We start from the raw sequence: 18,837 nt of genomic DNA on the forward strand, positions 1-18,837 counted from the left end.
GCTGTGAGGGAGTCGGGGCACGGGTGGGATATTTCAAGAAACTGGGTTTCTCTAGCCACGGGGAGCCAAATTGACCCCTTGTCTTCTACTCTAGCCTACAAGGCCTTTCCTGCCTCTCTCTAAATAAAGCGATCAACAGATTGGCCCCGACTACCGGTTCGAAGCAAAGTATTTTGTATTTCTTCCTTTCTGCTACCTACCTCCTTACTCAGATAATGTTTACTCAGAAGTAAGCGTCATCGAGTTCAGCGGGGTTTACTCAAGGTAAGTGTGCACAGGACTGCAGCCTTAGGTGTGTGTGAAAAGAGGAAAGTACGTTTACAGAGACACGTGTATGTGTGACCCCGCGCCAAACCTTAACGTATTCGCTTCAATCCCCTCCATGTATTCTCAGAATAAAAAAAAGCGAATGCACACGAACAAAGCAAAGCGGGGAGGGAATTGCAGTCTCCACCCTCAATCTTGGGAGCTCGGTTTGAAACAAACGGCGTGAAAACAGCGTCACCTCTGCAAAACAGATCTGCCCGTAAGTTTATTTTTTTAAAAAAATGTTTAGGACTCTCATAGTGGTAGTTTTAAATCAATAAATAATAATAATTTAAAAAATACCCCATTCCCCTTCGACAAAAGAAAAAAAGTACACCGAGGACTACAACAAACACTGAAAAGGGAAAGAAAGAAGGCAGGAAGGACGAAAGAAAGAAAGAAGGGAAGGAAGGAAGGATTTGTTTCCTTTTCGGAGGCCAGAGAAGCAGGACTCGGGACGAAGAAATGACCTACATAGACACGACAGACAGAGAGGCGAGAGGACACCGGTGGGCGGTGCGTGTTCTCCTGGCACGAACAGATTTCGTCGTCTTTCCCTGACTGCCCAGCCCAGCCGAGGAGCGGCTGATGGGGCGCGGCCGCCCGGCTGTCGCCCGGCTGCTCCGGCGCTGCTCCGGGGCGGCCGCGGCAGCTGTCTGCGGTGGGAACCGGCCCGCATCGCATCTGTGCTCGTCTCGCTCGGCGCCCGGCGCCCCCCGCCACTCCTTGCGGGACCCTGGGCCGCGGACAGGGCAGTCTCTCTCTCTCTCTCTCTCTCTCTCTTCCTTGCGCCGCGGTCCGAGGTGGTGGTCGTGCGAGCGAGCGAGCGAGCGTGCGAGCGAGCGAGCCAGCGATTTCCCCCACCCCAAACCGACGGAGTTCGTGTTGAGTAAATTCGCGGGTGCCGACGGGGCGCTCGGCGGGTCTGTTCAAAGTTGCAGTTAAAATAAAAAAGCAAACAAACGAGAAACAGAGACAAGAGGACCCCAGGGCAGCCGCTGCCCGTCACATCAGCTGAGGCTGCTGCAGAGTCTCCTGGTGGGCCGAAGGGTACCAAGACGTGTAGCTGGGGATGTACGTGCCCGGGGTGCCCGTGGAGCTCTTGCCCGACGACGAGGGCGTGTTCCACACCGGGGGCACTGGCGGGGAGCTGGCCGACAGGGACCTGCCGTTGGCCAGGGCGCTGCTGTCCAGCGCGGCCCCTCCCTGCTTCATCAGCTTCTTGAACTTGGAGCGCTTGTTCTGGAACCAGATCTTGACCTGTGGCCCCCGCCCCAGCCGGGAGAGAGGGGGGAGAGAGAGGCACACCGGTCAGGGCCCAGCAGCGCCACCGCGTCGCCGCGCCGGCCCAGGGCGCCCTTGCCCGAGGGCCCCTGCCTGGGGGGACGCGGCAGCCCCCCCCCTCCACGCAGCCAGCGCTCGGCCGGGACCCGCTGCTGGGCGCTTGGCCGAGGCCCAGGGACGGGCAGCCAGCCCTCCGTGCCCACCGTCGTGGGGTGCGGGGACCGTGTGACCAGGGACCCTTCTTCCGGGACCCCAGACTAAGAGATACTTAAAAGCGGTGGATCCCAGATCCCAGATCCGATCCCAGAGAACGAATGAGGGAATCGACTGGAGCGCCTTCCAGTAAAACAGGGATTCATAGGATGCGTGCACACGCTCGCTCGCTTACACACGGGGATTGGGAAAGGCAGGCCCATCCGCTTCAATCGTCACCACCGGAGAAAACCGGTTAGCAGCTCTCCCCAAAGCCTCTTAAATTTCCCGCTCTGACTGGGAACGTGAGAGAGCCTTATTCCCAAGGCAGCAGGTTTCAGGGCAGCACCTATAAGGGGGGGGGGCACTCCCTCGGTTTTCTCCATATGCCAAAAGGACGCCCCCCACCGCCCGAAACGTTGCGGTTGTTGGCCCCCGTCTTTCTTTAAAGCAACTTTAAAAATCGCCTGTGCAAGGGGTTCGATCTCTTGGAGTGACTGGTATCTTTGGATATTTCCTAGATCTTCCTGGAATATTTCCCCCCTTCGACTAAGAAAGGAGCGAGAGGAGGACTTTGCTGTTGTGGGGAGGTGGGCGCGCGTTTGCGCAGGAGGGGCGGGAGAGGAGAACACCGCGCTCTTTGCGATTCTGGCTCCTCCAACACCTGGAAAGGTGGACAGTAACCCGCTGGAAAAGTCGCGATCCGTTAACCCACCGGAATTAACCGCATCAGAACCCAGACGCTCCAAGCGTCGCCTGGGCATACCCTTTTTTTGTGGGGGGGAGGCTTTTCCCATTGGGTTCAGCGCGGCTTACTCCAGAGTAAACCGCGGAGAAGTGAGTGGAGCGCAGGCCTCTGGTGGGACGTTCTTGCGCTTCCAATGGGCGTGTCAAGAAACATCGCAGCCACTTGGTATTTTACTGGGGGGGGGGCGGCGGATCCACGTTGCTCGCGAAGGCTTGTTCAAGATGCAGCCAGGGTGCCTATTTAAGGCGCTTTCCGAGAGCAGGAAGGGACGCGCGCCTGCGCCTCCACCTGCGCGTGTTGGGGGAGAAATCCTGGGCGCTGCGCTCGGGAGTGGGAGAGGCACTGGCTCTCCCCGGGCCCTTTTGCTCTGGGCCCCGGCCACGCGGCGGGGCGTGCGGAGGTGCCTGTCGCTGCCCGGGATCCGCCGCCGAGGGCCGAGAGAAAGGCGACGGGCAGCCGGAAAGAAGCCCGAGCCCCGGCAGGCCGCCCGAGGGCGGGGGTCGGGGTGCCTGAGGGAGGGCGGGCCGGAGCTGGGCTGGGGTCTGCTGGCGGGACTGGGCGAGTGGCGAGGGCCACCGCTGCCCAGTGCCGAGGGTCGGAGGCCCTTCCCCGCGGAAGCCGCGCTGCTGGAAGGGTGGCCGGGCACTGCGCCGCTCAGAGTGCGCCGGGCGGCCGCCGCTTTCCTCCCGAGGGTCCCGCTCCGCCGGGCGCATCTTGGCGTTCCAGTCAAAACCACAGTAGGTCCAACACGCCCGGTCTGCCCAGCCCAGCGGCGGCGGCGGCTGCCTACCTGAGTCTGGGTGAGTCCCAAGGAGGCGGCCAGCTCGGCTCTTTCGGGCAGAGCCAGGTACTGGGTCTGCTGGAACCGTCGGTTCAAAGCCTGCAGCTGCAAACTGGAGTAGATCGTCCGGGGCTTCCGGATCTTTTTCCCCTTGCCGTTAAAGCGTACCTCGCCTCCTTCCACCACGGTGCTTTTCTCTGTCTCGGCCCCTGCAGAAGCGACAAAAGCAGGCGCGTGAGCGCGGGAGGGAGGGCCCCGCCGGCCAGCAGCGCGGCGACCCCCGAGGAGGAGGTGGCGGACGGGCGAGAGGACGCGGAGGGTCGATAACGAGCGCAGCGGCGCGGCGAGCCCCGTCCTCTCCAGCGGCCTCCAGCCCGCCACGGCCGGCCGCGGGGCCCCAGCCAGCCCGATCGCCCGGAGGTCCCCCAAGGGCGCGGGCAGCGGCGGAGCCGTGCCTGGGGGCCCCGCGGCAAGCCAGCCGCAGAGAGGCTGGCAAGTCCCGGCGCTCCATCGCCCCGAGGGTGGCGGGGCGGGGGGGGGGAGTTTGCTATTTTTACAGGCGGCGGCGGCACTTTAGATTTAATTACCCTTAATTGCATACATTGTTTATAGCTCTACGCAATAAATAATTGCTGAGTCTAATAGGCGCACATCTGGGGGGAGCGCGGGGCATTTCTTTCTGGGTTTTGCCAGCCGGGCATGGCGTGGCTTTGTGTGCAAACTCCAGAGATCTCGGAGAAGGCTTGGCTGGAGCACTCGGAGCTCGCTGCGGCTCCGGGATGAGGGCTGCTTGATTTGGGATTTTCCTCCCCTAGTTCTGATTTGGGGGGGGGTCGTTCGGGGCTCCCCTCCCCCTCCCCTCCCTGCCCCCTCCCCCCCTCCCTCCCTCCCCCTCCCCTCCCCTCCCCTCTGCAGGCAAGCGGCACGTACCTGTGTCCTCTAACCGGGTCTGAGCCAAGCTGGTGCTGTTGGGGTAGGACTGCACCGAGCTCATGTAAGGGTTGGCCGCGTGGCTGCTGACCGAGTTGACATAGGGGTAGCCCAGCGGTCTGGAGAAGGACGAAGCTGTGCTGTAGGAGGCGTCCGGCTGCGAGTGGCCGGCCGAGTGTAAACAGTGCATGGAATAGTGTCCGTGGGACATGGGCGAGGGAGGCATTTGCTGCCCGGGCGGCCCAAACTCCATAAAGACAGCCTTGCCCGAGACAGGGCTGTTGAGGCTCTCTGGCATAGTGGTCATGGTCATTGCTCGCCGCTGCCTTGGGCGCCTCGCTCGCTCGCTCGCTCGCTCGCTCTCCCTCTCTCTCCCTGGCTCTCTCTCTCTCTCTCTTTCTTCAGCCTGCCTTTTGGGGGCTCTCCCTTCCTCTCTTTCTCAGGACCCAATGGAAGAGGCCCCGGGGCTTTTCACTTTCCATTCATAAGAAAATGGAGTTTGTCTCTTTGAAAAAGTCTCAGGCATGATGCTGGAGATCTACACAAACTCGCCTAAAAGCTTTGACTCAGCCAAAAGCTATGAATATGCATGAGGCCGGCGAGCTGATTGGCCCGCCGTCTGGCATAATCGCTCGCGATTGGCCGGAGACGCTTTTCGGGGGCTTCGCCGGCTGGACCCGAGCGAGCGAGCGAGCGAGACGCGACGCGCCGCGCCGTGAAGCGAAGGAAGGGAGAGAGGCAGAGCGCTGGACTTGGCGGGCGGAGGGGCGGCGGGCGCGGGCCCCCCCGGGCCCCCCAGCGCCTGCCTGCCCGCCCGCCCGCCGCGCAGACGGGCGGGGCCGAGGCGAGGGCTCGCGGGCGGAGGATCGCGCGCCCGGGCCCCTCCGCCCCTCGACCTCGCCGCCGCCCGCCCGTGCGCAGCCGGCAGCACGGGCCGGGGGGCCTCTTCCGCGCGCGCGCACGCACGCACATGCACGCGCGGGGCCTCCCCTGCGCGCTCTCCCGGGGTGTCTCTCGGGCAGGAGCGCGTCCGCGCTCGCCTGCCGCCGCCTCGCTCTTTTTGGCCAGGCCGTGCGAAGGGCGGGAGGCAGCAAGCGCGGGTGGCTCCGATGCCGTGGCTGCCGCGGCCTGGGGAGCCCCGGGCCCCGGCGCGGCCGGGCCAGGCCGCCCGCCGCCCCGCTCCCCTCGGGCCGACGGGGCCACCCGCCGGGCGTGACTCAAGCAAAGCGCCAGAGGCCCGCCGTGCCCGGAACCTCACACAGTGCGGGCCTCGCGTGTGTCCCAGCGGCCTGACTGGAGGCCAGGCCCGGCCCGGCCCGGCCCGCGCGAACCACGGCGCTTTGCCTTCCAGCGGGGGGGGGGGGGGCTCTCGCTCTCGGGGAATCCACGGAGCAATGCCTGTGTCCGATCCACCCGAGCCCCGCGCAGTTCCCGGGACGCCAGCGATGTGCCTTGTCCTGGCCTGGCGGCAGCCCAGTTCCCACAAAGCATCCCCCTGCTTCGGATTTCTCTTGCGGCCAAGCATCCAGCCCGGCTAACGGCAAAGCGTTGCGTCCGCCGCAGCCGCAGCCGCAGCCGCAGCCGCTGCCGAGATAGGCCTTCTTCTCGGCTCAGTCCCAACTGACTTTCCGGCGCCTGATAATTAGAAGGCGCCGGCTAATGATCTCTCTCATCATTTAGCGCCGTGCGCGCGCGCGAGTGCGTGCGAGGGGGAGAGAGAGACCCCGAAGCCGGACCGCGGGGTTGTGGCGGGCGGGGAGGGAGGAATGATCTTGCGGAAAGTTCACACGTGCAGCTGTATTAGTTACTGATTCATTTGATTAAATGCTAGTCTCAAGTGCTCTGATCCACAGCTGAAGGCGGCCCCATTAGCATAACACTGATGTTTAATTTTCATACGCATAATTAGCCATATATTTAACACTAATAGCGACGCACGCAGCCTTTGGCGCGTTTAAACAGCCTGGGAGACGCTCTCTTACACACACACACACACACACACACACACACACACGAGTCTCTCTTCTCCCTGCTTTGGCCTGAGTTGAACTTTTTCTTCTTCTCTCCCCCATTCGCCACCCCCCAGCTACACCTAGCTTTGTGGAGGGCGCGCGCAGGACCCAGTCTATGTAATCAAGCACACATTTTGGCGAAGGGAGAACACCAATAAAAATGAACATTCAACACAAATTACATTGCTGATGGCGTTACAGATATTAGCGGGGAGGCCTCCCCTCCCCGCTCGCTCGCTCGCTCTATTTCTCTCTCTCTCGCTCTGGCTCTGGCTCGCTCACTTTCAAGCGGCTGCGAGCAGCTTGCTTGCTTGCTTGCTTGCTTGCTTGCTTGCTTGCTTGCTTGCTTGCGGATGGCTGGGGCCCGGGGTGGGGGCAGGAAAAGCGAGGTCCGACTGAGCTCCCCAGAACGTGGTCTCCCCACCCTCCTTGCTTCGCAGGTCCTTGGGGAGGCTGATCCAGGCTGAAACGGATCCACCCAGCCTCCCTTCAGGAGAGCTTCTGCAGTGGGGGCTCAGCTATTCCTGCCCCACATCCTCCCACCCGCGCCGTCCCAGTCTGGCTGCGGGGAGACGCTCGCTCTTGCCAGCGCCAGCCGCCGCGCACCTGCAGACCAGCCCGGCACTCTTTCTCGCGTGGAGACCGGAGCGCGTAAGTGACCGTCCCAAAGGTCGGGAAAACCGGTCGGGTGAGGGGGGGGTTCCGGGTAGGACGAGTTTCTGCAGATTTCCTCGCCCTAAGGAGGATCCCTCAAACTGTTCAGAACCGAGTGGAGAAAGTTCGGGGCTCCTGCGGAAATTTCGGGGGCAGGTGCTGCGTCTGCCTCAGTCCCTCCCCTTTCCCCTGTTGTTGAGAGCAGAAAGAGGGGGCAGAGATTGCACAGGAGCAGAGCACTACACGGAGGTTTGGCACCTCTTCCACCGGGGCCAGATCGTGCCGTGGGATCCCCCCCCCCGCCTGTCCTCCGCTGCCACTAATCCGGGCTGATCTCTAGCAACGCGGGGGAACTCTCTCCGCCTGACCCGCTCTCCAGTTGCGCCTCCGGTAAACAAAGTGGGCATGTCGAGGTGGGGCGAGGGTTACTGCGCTCCAAAGAAAGCGCATGGATTGCGCCTTGCAGCATCCCTTCTCTCTTGCACGCAGCGCGCGCGCGCACAGACACACACACACACACACACAGAGAGAGAGAGAGAGAGAGAGAGAGAGAGCACGAGTTTCAGGTCCAATACCCCATCAGTTCGTCAGGGGACAGAGATTTGGGGTAAAGCCCGCGCAATGCTTCTACCCAGCAGTAACAACCAGAAGTGTGATATATGGAGTGGTGCACACGCACACGCACGGTCACAGAGGGACTCGAAAGGGTAAAGTGCATGAAGGTGCGGAAGTGAGCTTCGTCCCACTCGTTAAAATTTATGAAAGAGAAAATAATAGCATATTTCGGCTTAAACCTCGGTCCCAAGACTAAGTCTCGTTGTTTTGAGAGAGCGGATTTTCGAATAAGCGCGTGTAGGATTGCCAGTGCTCCTTCGGTTGCGAGACGCGTCATTCCTTTAAGTAACCACAGGGGTCCAGCAAATGCCGAAGGGATGGGCAGGGGCGCGCGCGCAGCCTATGAGCGATCCACAAGCGGGTTAAGTCGTCCCTTCCTCGATCCGAATCATTTCAGCCTAACTGCGAGTCCCTGGTCTCTTTAAGCCTCTCGCCTATTCGTTTAGGGGTGGCGCCGTGAAGGGACCCGCTTGCGTCGTTTGCTTTGCGTTTGCTTTGCTTCTGTTTTGTTTTTAGCCTGCCTCCCGTTTAACACAGAGAGACTTAATTCTGAATGTGAAACCTATTCAGACTCGAGCTAAATAAACAGACGGTGTAGACCAACGTGGCTGAGCGGGATTTGTGCGGGCCCAGCGCCGCGGCGGGTCTGGAGTACAGAAGGACCGCTGCCGTCGTTGTGCGGGCGAGGGGAAGGTGGCTGGAGTCTCCTTCGCCCGGAAATTCATCGAGCCGCTTTTCCAGTGCAACGGGTCGGCGCGGGAGGGGCACCCAGGAAGGGCACCGGGCCCGGCCAGGCCCGGCCCAAGGGACCGCCTCGCTCTCCCGCAGAAAACCCGGCAACCGCGTCCCCGAGTGCGCGGCGCGCTCTCCCTCGCTCGCTTCCAACCTTCCTGCACTCACCTTTCTAATTAAGGCTTATACATGTGCGCCACAAATGCCACTACCTCGGTCTAATTGCTGCGCAAACAGCTTGTTACCGCAGCAGTTGGTAAAATCCTGAAGTCCTAATGAAATTAACCGCGGGTGGGGAGACCTCCGGGAAAAGCGGGCAACGAAACCCAGAGCCCTGTCCTAGCCTGGTCCAGGTTGCAGAGCAGCCCTGCTCGTGGAGGGCGAGGGGGTCTTCCGCCTTCGCACCCCAGCCCTCGCTTCCCCCGCTCGCCAGGTGTTCCAGACTCGGCTGTCCTCATGCCCAGGGAGCCTGGCCAATGCTAGGCATTCTGGTCCGCAATATCTGGAGGGTGCCATGTCGGGGAAGGCTTGGTGGCATGTTCTGCAGAGCCCTTCTGGCCCGTTCTTGGGCACTTCCCGCCTTGGGACTATCAGAAGCTGCCCTGTATGCAGTTGGACCTTTGGTCCAGCTGGAACAATATTTCAGACACTGACTGGCAGAGGCTTTCCAAGATTGCAGGCAGGTGCTTTTCCAGCCCTGCCCGGGGATGCTGGGGATCGAACCGAGGCTTCTGGTATGCAAAGTAGGTGCTCTCCCCCTGCCCTATGCCCCCCCCCCCCCAAATCTGGGCGGCAGAGAAGGGAAGCACCAGAGGGGAAAGAGTGGCTGGTGGCAAGAGCAGCAGCAACCAAAGGACCAGATGGGACACATGGTAAAGGGTCGCCTGTCTCGAACGCAATATGTTGACTCAGCAGTGTGAAGCTTGTTTGCATCCAGCGGTGACTTTTGGTCCTGGGAAGTGCTGGGCAGGATTATTCTGCAGAACCGGAGCTGGGTTTTCAGTTTAGGTCCATGGAGAAGCTGTTTACTGTAGCGTTCAGGGGATTTCTCCTGCGATCTGGAAGGGCCAGAGTCATGTCCGCTCCCTCCGCTGGTCTTAGAGAAGTCAGAGCTGCCTGCCTCAGTTTCCCGAGACACGCTGGGGCTGGGCTGCCTACTAGGGCTGTTGGTGCGAAGCCAGGAAGGCAAAGCAGCTTCGCCAAAGCGGAGGGCTCCGCTTTCCCAGGGAGTGGAGGGAAAGCTGCTTCCAGACAGTGTGTCTGGGATTGCTGTCCGCGTTGGCCCCGATTCAGCCCAAGTTCGGCTCCTCTGCGTTTCACTGAAGCAACCCGTTGGCAGCTTTAAGGCAGTAAGCCCGACTGAACTCAGAGAAGGGGAGGCGCGCGGGGGACGCTGCCTAAGGCACGGTGCAGCGGCTGGCCTGTACCCACGGCACGCGGAGGCGCAGCCACCCCTGGTGCAGCTATCGGCAAGAGCGCCCGGGATTTCAAGAGCAAAAGAGCCGGGTTTTAGTCCTCAATTGCCTATAAAGTTCACTGGGTGACTGGACTGATTCCCCTCTCGTGGGGTTGTCGTGGAGACTAGATGGAGAGGGGGAAGAGCATGTCAGCTGCCTTCGGTTCCTCGCAAGTGGAAAAAGAGAGCCATTTTGGCTAATAGGGCGGGATATAAATCTAATGATGATGATGATGATGATGATGATGTGGGATACAAATGTAATAACAGCACTCCTCTTTCCCAGGCATTCAGTGCAGGAGTTCATTAGGGCAACTGGAGCCTAGACTTGAAGCGGTTTTGCAGGCAGGGCCTGAACATACCGCAGTAAGGAAGGGAACTGTTCCGCCATCACCCTTTCCTGGGCTGCGAGTAGCTTTACTTCGATGTAATTCACTTTCAAGTAATGGGGCTTGCTTAGAAGATCGCAGCCTTGCGGGCACTAGATTGCTAACAGGGCACTTCGGAGGTTGGCTGAACTTCTTCCCAGGAGGGTCTGCTCTGGAGTAGAGCCGTGTTTGCACTTGCGAGGTGTGTGCTGGGACACAGTTGCAGACTGGAGGTAAGACGGCTCGCTAACCAGCCACTCGATGGAAATTTTAATTGCAGCTTCGAAGGGCTGCCACCGCCATCCCTGGTGGCCTCGCAGTTCCCCTAAGGAGTCGACGCGTTGTGTGTGCAAATGTTTCCCTTCCCTTGGTACCCCCGCTCCGCACACACAATATTCCTTGCAGGAAGGAAAGGCTGCCCGTTTTCGAGATGCGAGTAGGAACACACACGGACCGACCTCAGAGGACCCCCGCTGCCCTCCCACTCCCTCTCCCCCTCCCCCCCGGACCCGCGCACGCCTTGGAAGGGGCAGGCGGCGGCTGGCTGCGCCCCCAGGCAGGCAGCCGCTCAACGGAAAGCAGAGGTGCGCCCTTGGCTGGGGCGGGGCGCTCCGTGCCCTCCCAGCCTCGCACGGGCTGCCAGCCAGCACAGCCCGGGGAGCTTGCGGAGAGTGCGGGCCGGATCAGCCGCGAGCGAGCCCGCTTTGAATCCGATTTGAATCTCAAACGCTTCCTTTCCTGCATTCAGGCGGCGTGATTAGGAAGCACCTAATTGCAGATCATCAAACCTTTTCCTTCCTTCTTCTTGGGGCTCGCTCAGCTTGCGATTTTGGACAGCTGGAGATTTGATTCTTGGCCGGGGAGATCAGAGAGCGGCCCCTCCCCCTCGCTCCCTCCCTCGCCCAGCCCGAGCCCGAGCGGCGAGGCCGTTCATCTGGGAGCGGGCAGTCGTCCTTAACTAGCAGAAAGGCAGGCACAAAAGCCCCGGGCCAAACATTCCGCGCACACATCCCGTTTTGCAGAACCTTCCTAAAACAAAACAAAACAAGACTTTGTTCATAGGCAGCAAGAGAGGCTAGCAAACGAAACCAGAAAGGAAAACGCTGGATCACTCTGACTTATTGATATGGCTGCGTTCCTAGATAGCCCCGAAAAAGTTACGCCGGCTGTTTGAAAGCACAGAAGCAGACGCGCGTGGGGATAAAGTACGTGACTATTGCAGCACGGACAGATTGGCAAGAGCAAGATGCCCGTTTTATTTGATTTCCAAATGCCTCCGGGCACCGGCCCTCCCTTTTTTGTGGCGTGCCTGTATAGAGAGAGTTAGTTATATACACCCGTCCAAGGCCGGAAACGCACACGAGGAGCAGGGCCCAGGAGAGAGAGGCGATGGCCACGCTGGGATCTCGGCACAGCACACTCGCAACGCCGCGCTCCGGCGAGCGCAGAGAGGAGTTCATGCTTCGCCTGGCCCACCAAGAAGAGGCGCCCCTGCCGTCGAGCGCCAAGGAGGGGTGGGAATCGCGCCACGACGCGGCTCCTGGCGGCGCAGGGCCTCGCTCCCTCGACGGCCGCGTCCGGGGCCTTCGCCGGGTGGAAGCCGCCTCGGGAAGCCGCGGCGAGCCCGCCGCCTCCTCCTGGCCCCGAGGGACTTCCGCGGGACTCCATCCCCGCCGCCTCACGCCTCCGCAGCCCGGGCTGGGACGCCTCGCAGAGAAGCCACGGCCCGCCTGCGAGCCTCCCCCGGCGAACCGCGGGCATCGCCGCCTTCCCGCGCCAGGCCGCCTCGGCACTTCCACGGGCCCTCACGCTTCTCCGGCCACTCGCGTCAGGATCTCTGCGCCCCTCGAAGTGATCGCAATGGTATGCTCGAACTGGGCCGACCTGAAATACACATGCAGCAATTAGCAAAGTGGAGGCGCAATAGTGGAGAGAAGTTCATTGGAAAAAACGGGGTAGGGAGAGGGAGGGAGCCACCCGGCAACTTCGGTCCTTCCCTGTTGTCCGGGTTGGGTCTAACCGTTTGGTGTAATCTCACCACCAGAGTAATAAGCACCTTTTATTGTCCAAAGATACTGCAGTCCAGTTGTCCCCCAGGATTCTGAATTCAGAAGATCCTTCCATTATGATTGGCTCTGCAGAACAAAATAAAGCAACGCCGAAGTACGCCCAGGCGGCACACGGGCCCACAAGCGCCTCCTGCCTCGCCCCGGGGCCCCCGCCTGGGCAGGCGAGACCCGTGGGCCTCAGCCTCGCCGAGGGGCCCCCTCGAACCCCGCCACTGAACTGCAGCGGGCAACGTGGCAACCTCCGAGCTTGAACTTGGGTGTCTTCTGTTTTTAAAGACTGAAGAAGGGCATTTTAATCAACCCTTAATTGAGATCCCCATGGATCATAACAACCAAAGCGCCAGCCACTTTCCTCTAAGCAGCAGACAGGATGAAAATATTTGAATTTTTTAAAGCAGGCTTTAAAATGTTCATTAAATCAGCAAAACAACAATTTTCTTATTTTCCTCTAATTGCCGCGCCATTTAGGCACACCGTGAGCGGGGAATACATTTTTTCCACCCCCTTATAAGCGCCCTATGATTGGTATTTAGTGCGTTCAATCTCCCAGGCAAGGGCTGCTGACTGGATACTCGCTGTGCGACCCCGCCGAAACCAGCGCACGGGCGCTCCCGGCCGCCGGGAAGGGGCACCGCCGCGTGGAGCCGAGCGCCGTCTTGAGCGGGCTCAGGCGCAAGGGCGCTCACCCAGGCGCGACTTAAGGATGCCACGAAGACGGGAGGCGTCTTTCGCCCTCCCCTCCCGCGCTAGATTAACAACTAGGATGGATTTTGTTTCACTAACCCCACCTGATCTACTCCACAGGACTGTTGTGAGGATCAGCTCTCATCCAAACACGGGTCATGCACTGGTGCCAGGCCCGCGCTGCTTTCCCTTTCACCCGGAGAACAGCAAAATGTTAACTGCTGTAGGCCTCGATGGCACCACAACAATTGCATCCTGTTCAGCTCACATTAGCAGAGTCGGATCTTGCAGAATTAAAGCGAACACATAAAATGCATTCCACCTTGTTAGCAGTGGGAAAGGCCAGTAGAATCCAAACGGGAATGGTCTCCTAATACCTTTATGAGGAAGCCTCTTCATGATTTTTAGTGGATTTTAAGTGTGGTCCCTGATACTGTTCCTGCTCCAGCACAAATTTTAACTAACCTATTGTGAATGCCATGCCCTCTTGCATTAACAAATCGCTTTCGTTCTCTACAAAATAAAACAGAAAGATGCGTTATTAATATGAAGGGAAACTCCCAGTACTTTAAAGGTGGACACTTCACAGAGTTTCTCTTGGGCATTCAAGGAATTGGTGTCCAAAAATAACTCCACACACTCCTCAAAGGGAACCAGGCCACCACATTTTCTTCTGCCGGCTTCCTGGCTAAATATTCCGAATACAAGCCAATTCAGGCTGCCCTCACCACAGTCCCAGAGAATTGTCACTGTCGCTTCCCCTTAACCCTTCCAATTTTATATTCGTGGCTGTGGGGTGGGAATCATCCCAGAAAAATGCAAGTACAGTACAAACCTATCCATGCCTACCTGCATGTAAGCTGCGTTGAGCCGAAGAGGGCTTACTCATGAGTAGGTGTGTGTGGGGTTGCCGCCATAGGCTATCTAGTTTCAAGGAGGCCGGGAACACTGGATGATTATGTTTTGCTGTTTTTTTAAACTGATTATTAGTGGATAGCAATTTCCCTTTCCCCTAAGCAAAGCAAGATGGGGATTTTTTCAAATACCCACAGAGCTGCTAACTTCCAAATTCGCCCTGTGCACCTTTAACTGGGAATAAAGTCCTCACTTCCCAGCGGAAGTAGAAAAATGCTGAAGTCCCAACTCTTTTGCTTCCTCATGCCTATCTTTTCGATGCGTGTGTGGCTGTGTGGTCTCCTGGGTCCCCTCCAAGTGCTTCTTTCTGTCCTGATCTTTTGCTTCAAAGGGCCCGTGCAGCAAAAACTGTGGGTGATGTTATGAAAAGGGGCTGCCTTTTACTAATAATAATTAGCACGAGCACTGTTTGTTCCTGCACAAAAATTGCAACTGAGAGGGGAAACAAGACAAAGGAGATGGACTGGACTCGGTGTCAAAAGCAAGCTGGAACTTCTGTTCTTCATCGTGGCCTCTGTGCTTCACACGTTATACTTCCGATCTTGCTTATTCCACTGTTGCTGTGTACAGTCACTCATCAGCTCTCAGCTCACAGCCGGTCCAGCATGCTCATTCTTCAGTTAACCTCAGAAGTTAATAGGACAGCAATAGCTGTACTGGGAGAGAAGCCTGGATCCAAACTCTCTTATTTGTCAAGCAATAGTGAATTACTAGTAAACCAGGAGGGCTCATTCCCATCTCTGCTAATTTCGGAGAGCCTGCTGTTCCCTTGACATTAGCGGCACAAATACAATGCAGGCTGTGCCACCTCCCAGCCCAGAGGCTCCGTGGCACACAAACTCTTCTAGGAAATAGCTCACATCAGCACACGCCGCCAGGAGAAGCTCAGTGGGTGCGCCAGGAGATGGCTCTTTAAGGCCTCCACAGGCAAGGGTTCTTCTGCAGAACCTGCAGCTAATTTACCCATAGGTATACGTTCCATTTGATGTATCCCAGCATAGCTCTCAGTGAAAAACCACCAGCACCTCCATTAAGGCTAACTGTGTTGAAAGAACACAAAAGCTTGGGGGCTGCTTCAGCTGTGATAGTTGCTTCCCCTCTCAAAGCCACCAGTTGAAGCTGTGGTCACCAGGGGTGGAGCAGATGTTAGCAAACCCTCCCCACCAGCATATTTGGCATGGTAGGTGAAAATGCTAAACCTGAACTGAGGACTGACAGAGATGAGATTTTAGATGCAATAGAACTGTAAGGGGATAAGGATCAGACCTCGATCCATAAGTCATACTCTTTCCAGGAAGTTTTGAGTCCTGTTGGCCCATGGTCTGGCAACATATCGAAAGAAGCAGTCACCTCATGAAAGAGATACCCTCAAGTCATTCCAGCCATGGTTTCCCCTCTGGTCAAAGGAACACCAAAGGAAGAAAGGTGGGTGCTGCAGCCTAGAGCAGCCATGCACATTGCTTCACAAGACGTCTGTACTGAAATGATGCAATTGAGCAGAGCAACAATACGCGGCACTTGTAGGCGAGAGGAGGGAGGCAAACAAAAGTAATCCTGGGAACTGTCAGGAAAATACCACATCAGGGTCTTGGCTTAAAAATTATACTTGATTTCCAGTGCCTTTCCATTTGCATGGGACATGTGACCATAGTTTCAAAGAAATTACCCACTCCAAATTTATCCTGGGCATAGACCATTCCTTACCCCCGCCCCCAGACATGCACTCCCAGCTGGGCTCCCTATGAAAAAGTGGGCATATCTCCTTTGCTGAGAGGTGGAACTGCAATCCAAGATACACAAAGGGAAGGTGCAGGGTCGGGAGGCAGCTTCTTACCGTGATGCCAGACTTCAGGGTGGCCGTGGAAATAAGATCCTATTCCATGCCCAACAAAGTAGGGGCAGACTTGAAAATCATTCTGATGGGCTATATGGCTTTAAAGGAAAGCAACAGTGAAAACATTTCATGGGGGGAAAAGACACTCCAGCATTCAGAGAAGGCAATAAAGATCGGAACATTTTAGATCCATTCTTTTGTCAATAAAACTATCCATTAATAAAATGCAATCATGTCTTTCTCTGTTTTAAGTAAAAGTGTGGCACGTTCCAGTGCTGGTTACAATAAGCTCTCTGGAGTAATGTCACCCTTTCACACAGGAACACTGATGAGGACTTCTTTCCTGGCAATAATTCGGCTGCAGAGAAGGCACACTCACAATCAAAGTCATCTTTAAAAAATGGAGACTTTGCTACATTCCTAAAGTGGCTGAATATCTCCCAGGCACTTACCCATGAAACAGGGAACAGTGAAATGGCTTTTCAAAGGTTAAACACACACACCCCCCCCCCCACTCATTCCTAGAAAGACATGGGAAGCGGGAGTTTCTCTTTAGAGCTTTGGGAAGATAGTACATGGACCTGCATTTCATAGGTTTAAAAACGAAGTTGCATTTGTCAGGGAAATGAGTAGGCACCTGATGTTTTTAAGTTCTACTGAGTATCAGATCAGCCCAAATCGTTCTGCAAAGCTGAAAAACAACAGAGGCATCTATCTGCTTTTGCACTGAGGGCCTAGGTAGAGAGTGACATTAGCAAGGGAATGACATGGCAGCTTCCGTGGCCCCCATTATAATTTGGGGCCACAAATGTGAATGATAGTCTCTATGTGATGCTCCCTTTTAGGAAGCCAGACTTCAGGCCCAGCTAGCTTAGTGGTGTGTGCTGAGACAAGGAATGGCCTCCCAGGGTTTGCAAAGCTCCCTTCGACTGCAGCGGCTGCTGACTGCATGCGGGAACAGTGCTGTACAATATCGTGCTTGCTCCATGCCACCCGCCCCCCCCCCCGGCAAAAAAATCTCAGAAAGATCCAATCTGATATTAAGGGAATACATTTTTTAAAAAAATTAAAGCAAGCAGGCATGGGGTGGAGGCAATGGAAGCGTTTCTCTTCAGGTGCTGGCTGCTGTTTTCATGCATCTGAAAGCCATGCTGCAGTCCCCGCTTTCACCGGTGCAGGCAGGATCTCTGTAAAATGCTACTCTGCATCCGAAAAATGGCTTCCCGAGGGCCTTTTCAGTGGCCACCCCCACACTGTGAGACTTCCTGCCAGGGAGGCTGGCTCGGCTCCCTCTTTGCCATCCTTCTGTGGGCAAGCAAACAGTCCTTTGACACATAAGCTGTTGCTGAAGCAGGTTCTAATGGGTTTGGTGCTGCTCTTCCTTCTGTTATTGTTTTCAATTTGTTTTAATGATTGTTGTAACTACATTAATATTGGATTTTATTACCATTAGCTGCCTCGTGCACCATCCTGTTTGGTGGAAAGGCAGAATATAAATCTGACCATGAGGAGAAGTTGACTGTTCTGGAGCCCTTGGCCAAGACTGAATGAGAAATTAATGCAAATCGAAAAAGTCACCAATGCCCCATGGAATCACATAAATGTCCAGGCAAATGATTTGTCAGTGTCTTTGGGTGCTTAGGCCACAATAGCTTTAGATTAGGAAGAAGTAAAGTAGTCCAGAAAAGCAGGTTGATAGTATAAGGAAGCAGTAACTTTGGCAAAGATTGCCAATTGCAGAGGAAATAAGCTTGGGTCTTGCACGTGAAACAGCACACCACAGGTTTGCAGATTTAACCTGGCATAAAAATGTAAACAAAAAGCTGCAGTATATCCTTGCCCCATAAACAGGGATAGGCAATACTGTCGGGAGGGGCAAAACTCCCATCAGCCAGAGGCAGCATAATCCATGCTGAAGGATGATTGCAGTTTCACTTCAACACTATCTGGAAGGCAACAAGTTGCCCCTGCCTCAACATGGATGCTTTTGTTCAGTACTCTAGTCAATTAGCCGTGCTTCCCTCCAAGATAGGAAGCATTTTTGGGCTCAAGCAAGCTAATTCACTTCCTTCCCCACTTAAGTTTTCCTATTTTCTGTTACAAAGGACATGCAACCTTCTTGGCTCCTGATATCCACTGCAAATGTTCAGTCTTCACTGAGCTGCTTGTTATGTGTGAGTCTCCCTTTCAATTTTAAAAAAATCCACAAACTTCACAGTCCCCCAAGCAAGCCAATTTCTCCCTTGATTCTCAGTTAGTCCTATTGTGGCTCCATTTCTGTCAGTGTCAGGACACCAAATTTGCTGTTAGAAGACTTGATTAATCAGTGTGGCATATACTTCTGCATTTCCAGACTTTTATAGGTTGCAGGTTGCTGCCACGATTGACAGAAAACAGACATTCAGAGCAAATGTCTTAAAACAGAAGTCCCTTTAGTAATTTAATAACACCATTACAACTTAAAGAGAATCACATGAAAGGCAAGTTAGTTGAGGAAGAGTCCCACTTGTTCCAACTCCTTTCCAAAAACATCATTGCACCAGCATGGGACATACGGACAGCTGTTGCTCATGCATACTCGTAAAATGAGCACAGAACCACTGTGTGTAAGGGAAGCTAAATGCACAGGAAACTACAGTCATAAGGGCTTGGCAGATGAGTGTGGAAATGTTGCCATTATCTCTCTTAATGGGGTAGTTTTCATCCGAAACTTCAGCTGGCATGAGATTTATTAGTTCAACAGAGACTCAAGGTTTTGAGGCATTTAAAAAGCCTACATTCAAAAGGCCGAACTACTCAATTTCAAACAGACCAGCCCATTTGCCTACGAAAGTGAGGACTCTATTCTGCCCTCCACGTCTATTTACACACAGCTTTGTCACATCTGGCCATGTATTTTCCCCCTTGCTGAAGAATAGGCTGCCACTTCGACAGGGCTGTCCACACAAAGAGCAGCACTGCAGTGCTGCAACGTGGAAGAGCGAAGAACTAGGTCAATAACTTTTAATGATGCTCCCAGATAACACCTTGAATAGATTTTTTTGAACAGGTCCTATAGATTAGCTACTGCTTGCCTACCATACCAACAAAAATCTTTAGCTATTATAGTATTTCGTTTGATTTTGGAGCACAGCAGTGTATAGATCTCAAATGTATGATAGCTCTTTATGGATCTCCTAAATACTCACAGGGAGTTAAGTGATGACACAAAGAAGCAGGAACATGGAAGGTAAGAGGTTTTTTTTAAAAAAAGGCTT

General features: G+C 55.9%; 2 protein-coding genes across 2 annotated transcripts in view; both read right to left on the bottom strand.

The window, feature by feature from the left end:
* Positions 1–1,311: 1,311 nt before the first annotated feature.
* On the bottom strand, positions 1,312–4,554 carry DLX1 (distal-less homeobox 1). The gene is made up of 3 exons (XM_044418319.1): positions 4,242–4,554; positions 3,321–3,520; positions 1,312–1,566 (listed from the first exon to the last, which is right to left on the bottom strand). Exons 1-3 carry the CDS (start codon positions 4,552–4,554, stop codon positions 1,312–1,314), a joined length of 768 nt encoding a protein of 255 aa, XP_044274254.1.
* Positions 4,555–11,306: 6,752 nt separating this feature from the next.
* The window catches only part of METAP1D (methionyl aminopeptidase type 1D, mitochondrial), a 99,939-nt gene continuing 92,408 nt past the window's right edge, over positions 11,307–18,837 (bottom strand). Inside the window, exons 7-10 of the mRNA XM_044418043.1 lie at positions 15,581–15,678; positions 13,297–13,344; positions 12,135–12,213; positions 11,307–11,962 (exon numbers count right to left, since the gene is read on the bottom strand). Of these exons, the coding sequence (XP_044273978.1) occupies positions 11,884–11,962; positions 12,135–12,213; positions 13,297–13,344; positions 15,581–15,678 (304 nt within the window). The 3' untranslated portion in view covers positions 11,307–11,883. The remainder of the gene's footprint in view (positions 11,963–12,134; positions 12,214–13,296; positions 13,345–15,580; positions 15,679–18,837) is intronic.

Source organism: Varanus komodoensis, unplaced genomic scaffold (assembly GCF_004798865.1).
Source record: "Varanus komodoensis strain SLA01 unplaced genomic scaffold, ASM479886v1 scaffold9, whole genome shotgun sequence".
Lineage (NCBI taxonomy): Eukaryota > Metazoa > Chordata > Lepidosauria > Squamata > Varanidae > Varanus > Varanus komodoensis.

Coding starts and splice junctions, on each gene's coding strand:
- DLX1 (XM_044418319.1), bottom strand. CDS start 4,554: ATGACCATGACCACTATGCCAGAGAGCCTCAACAGCCCTGTCTCGGGC. Junction 3,521..4,241: donor GACCCGGTTAGAGGACACAG/GTACGTGCCGCT, acceptor TCGCTTCTGCAG/GGGCCGAGACAGAGAAAAGC. Junction 1,567..3,320: donor TGGGACTCACCCAGACTCAG/GTAGGCAGCCGC, acceptor CGGGGGCCACAG/GTCAAGATCTGGTTCCAGAA.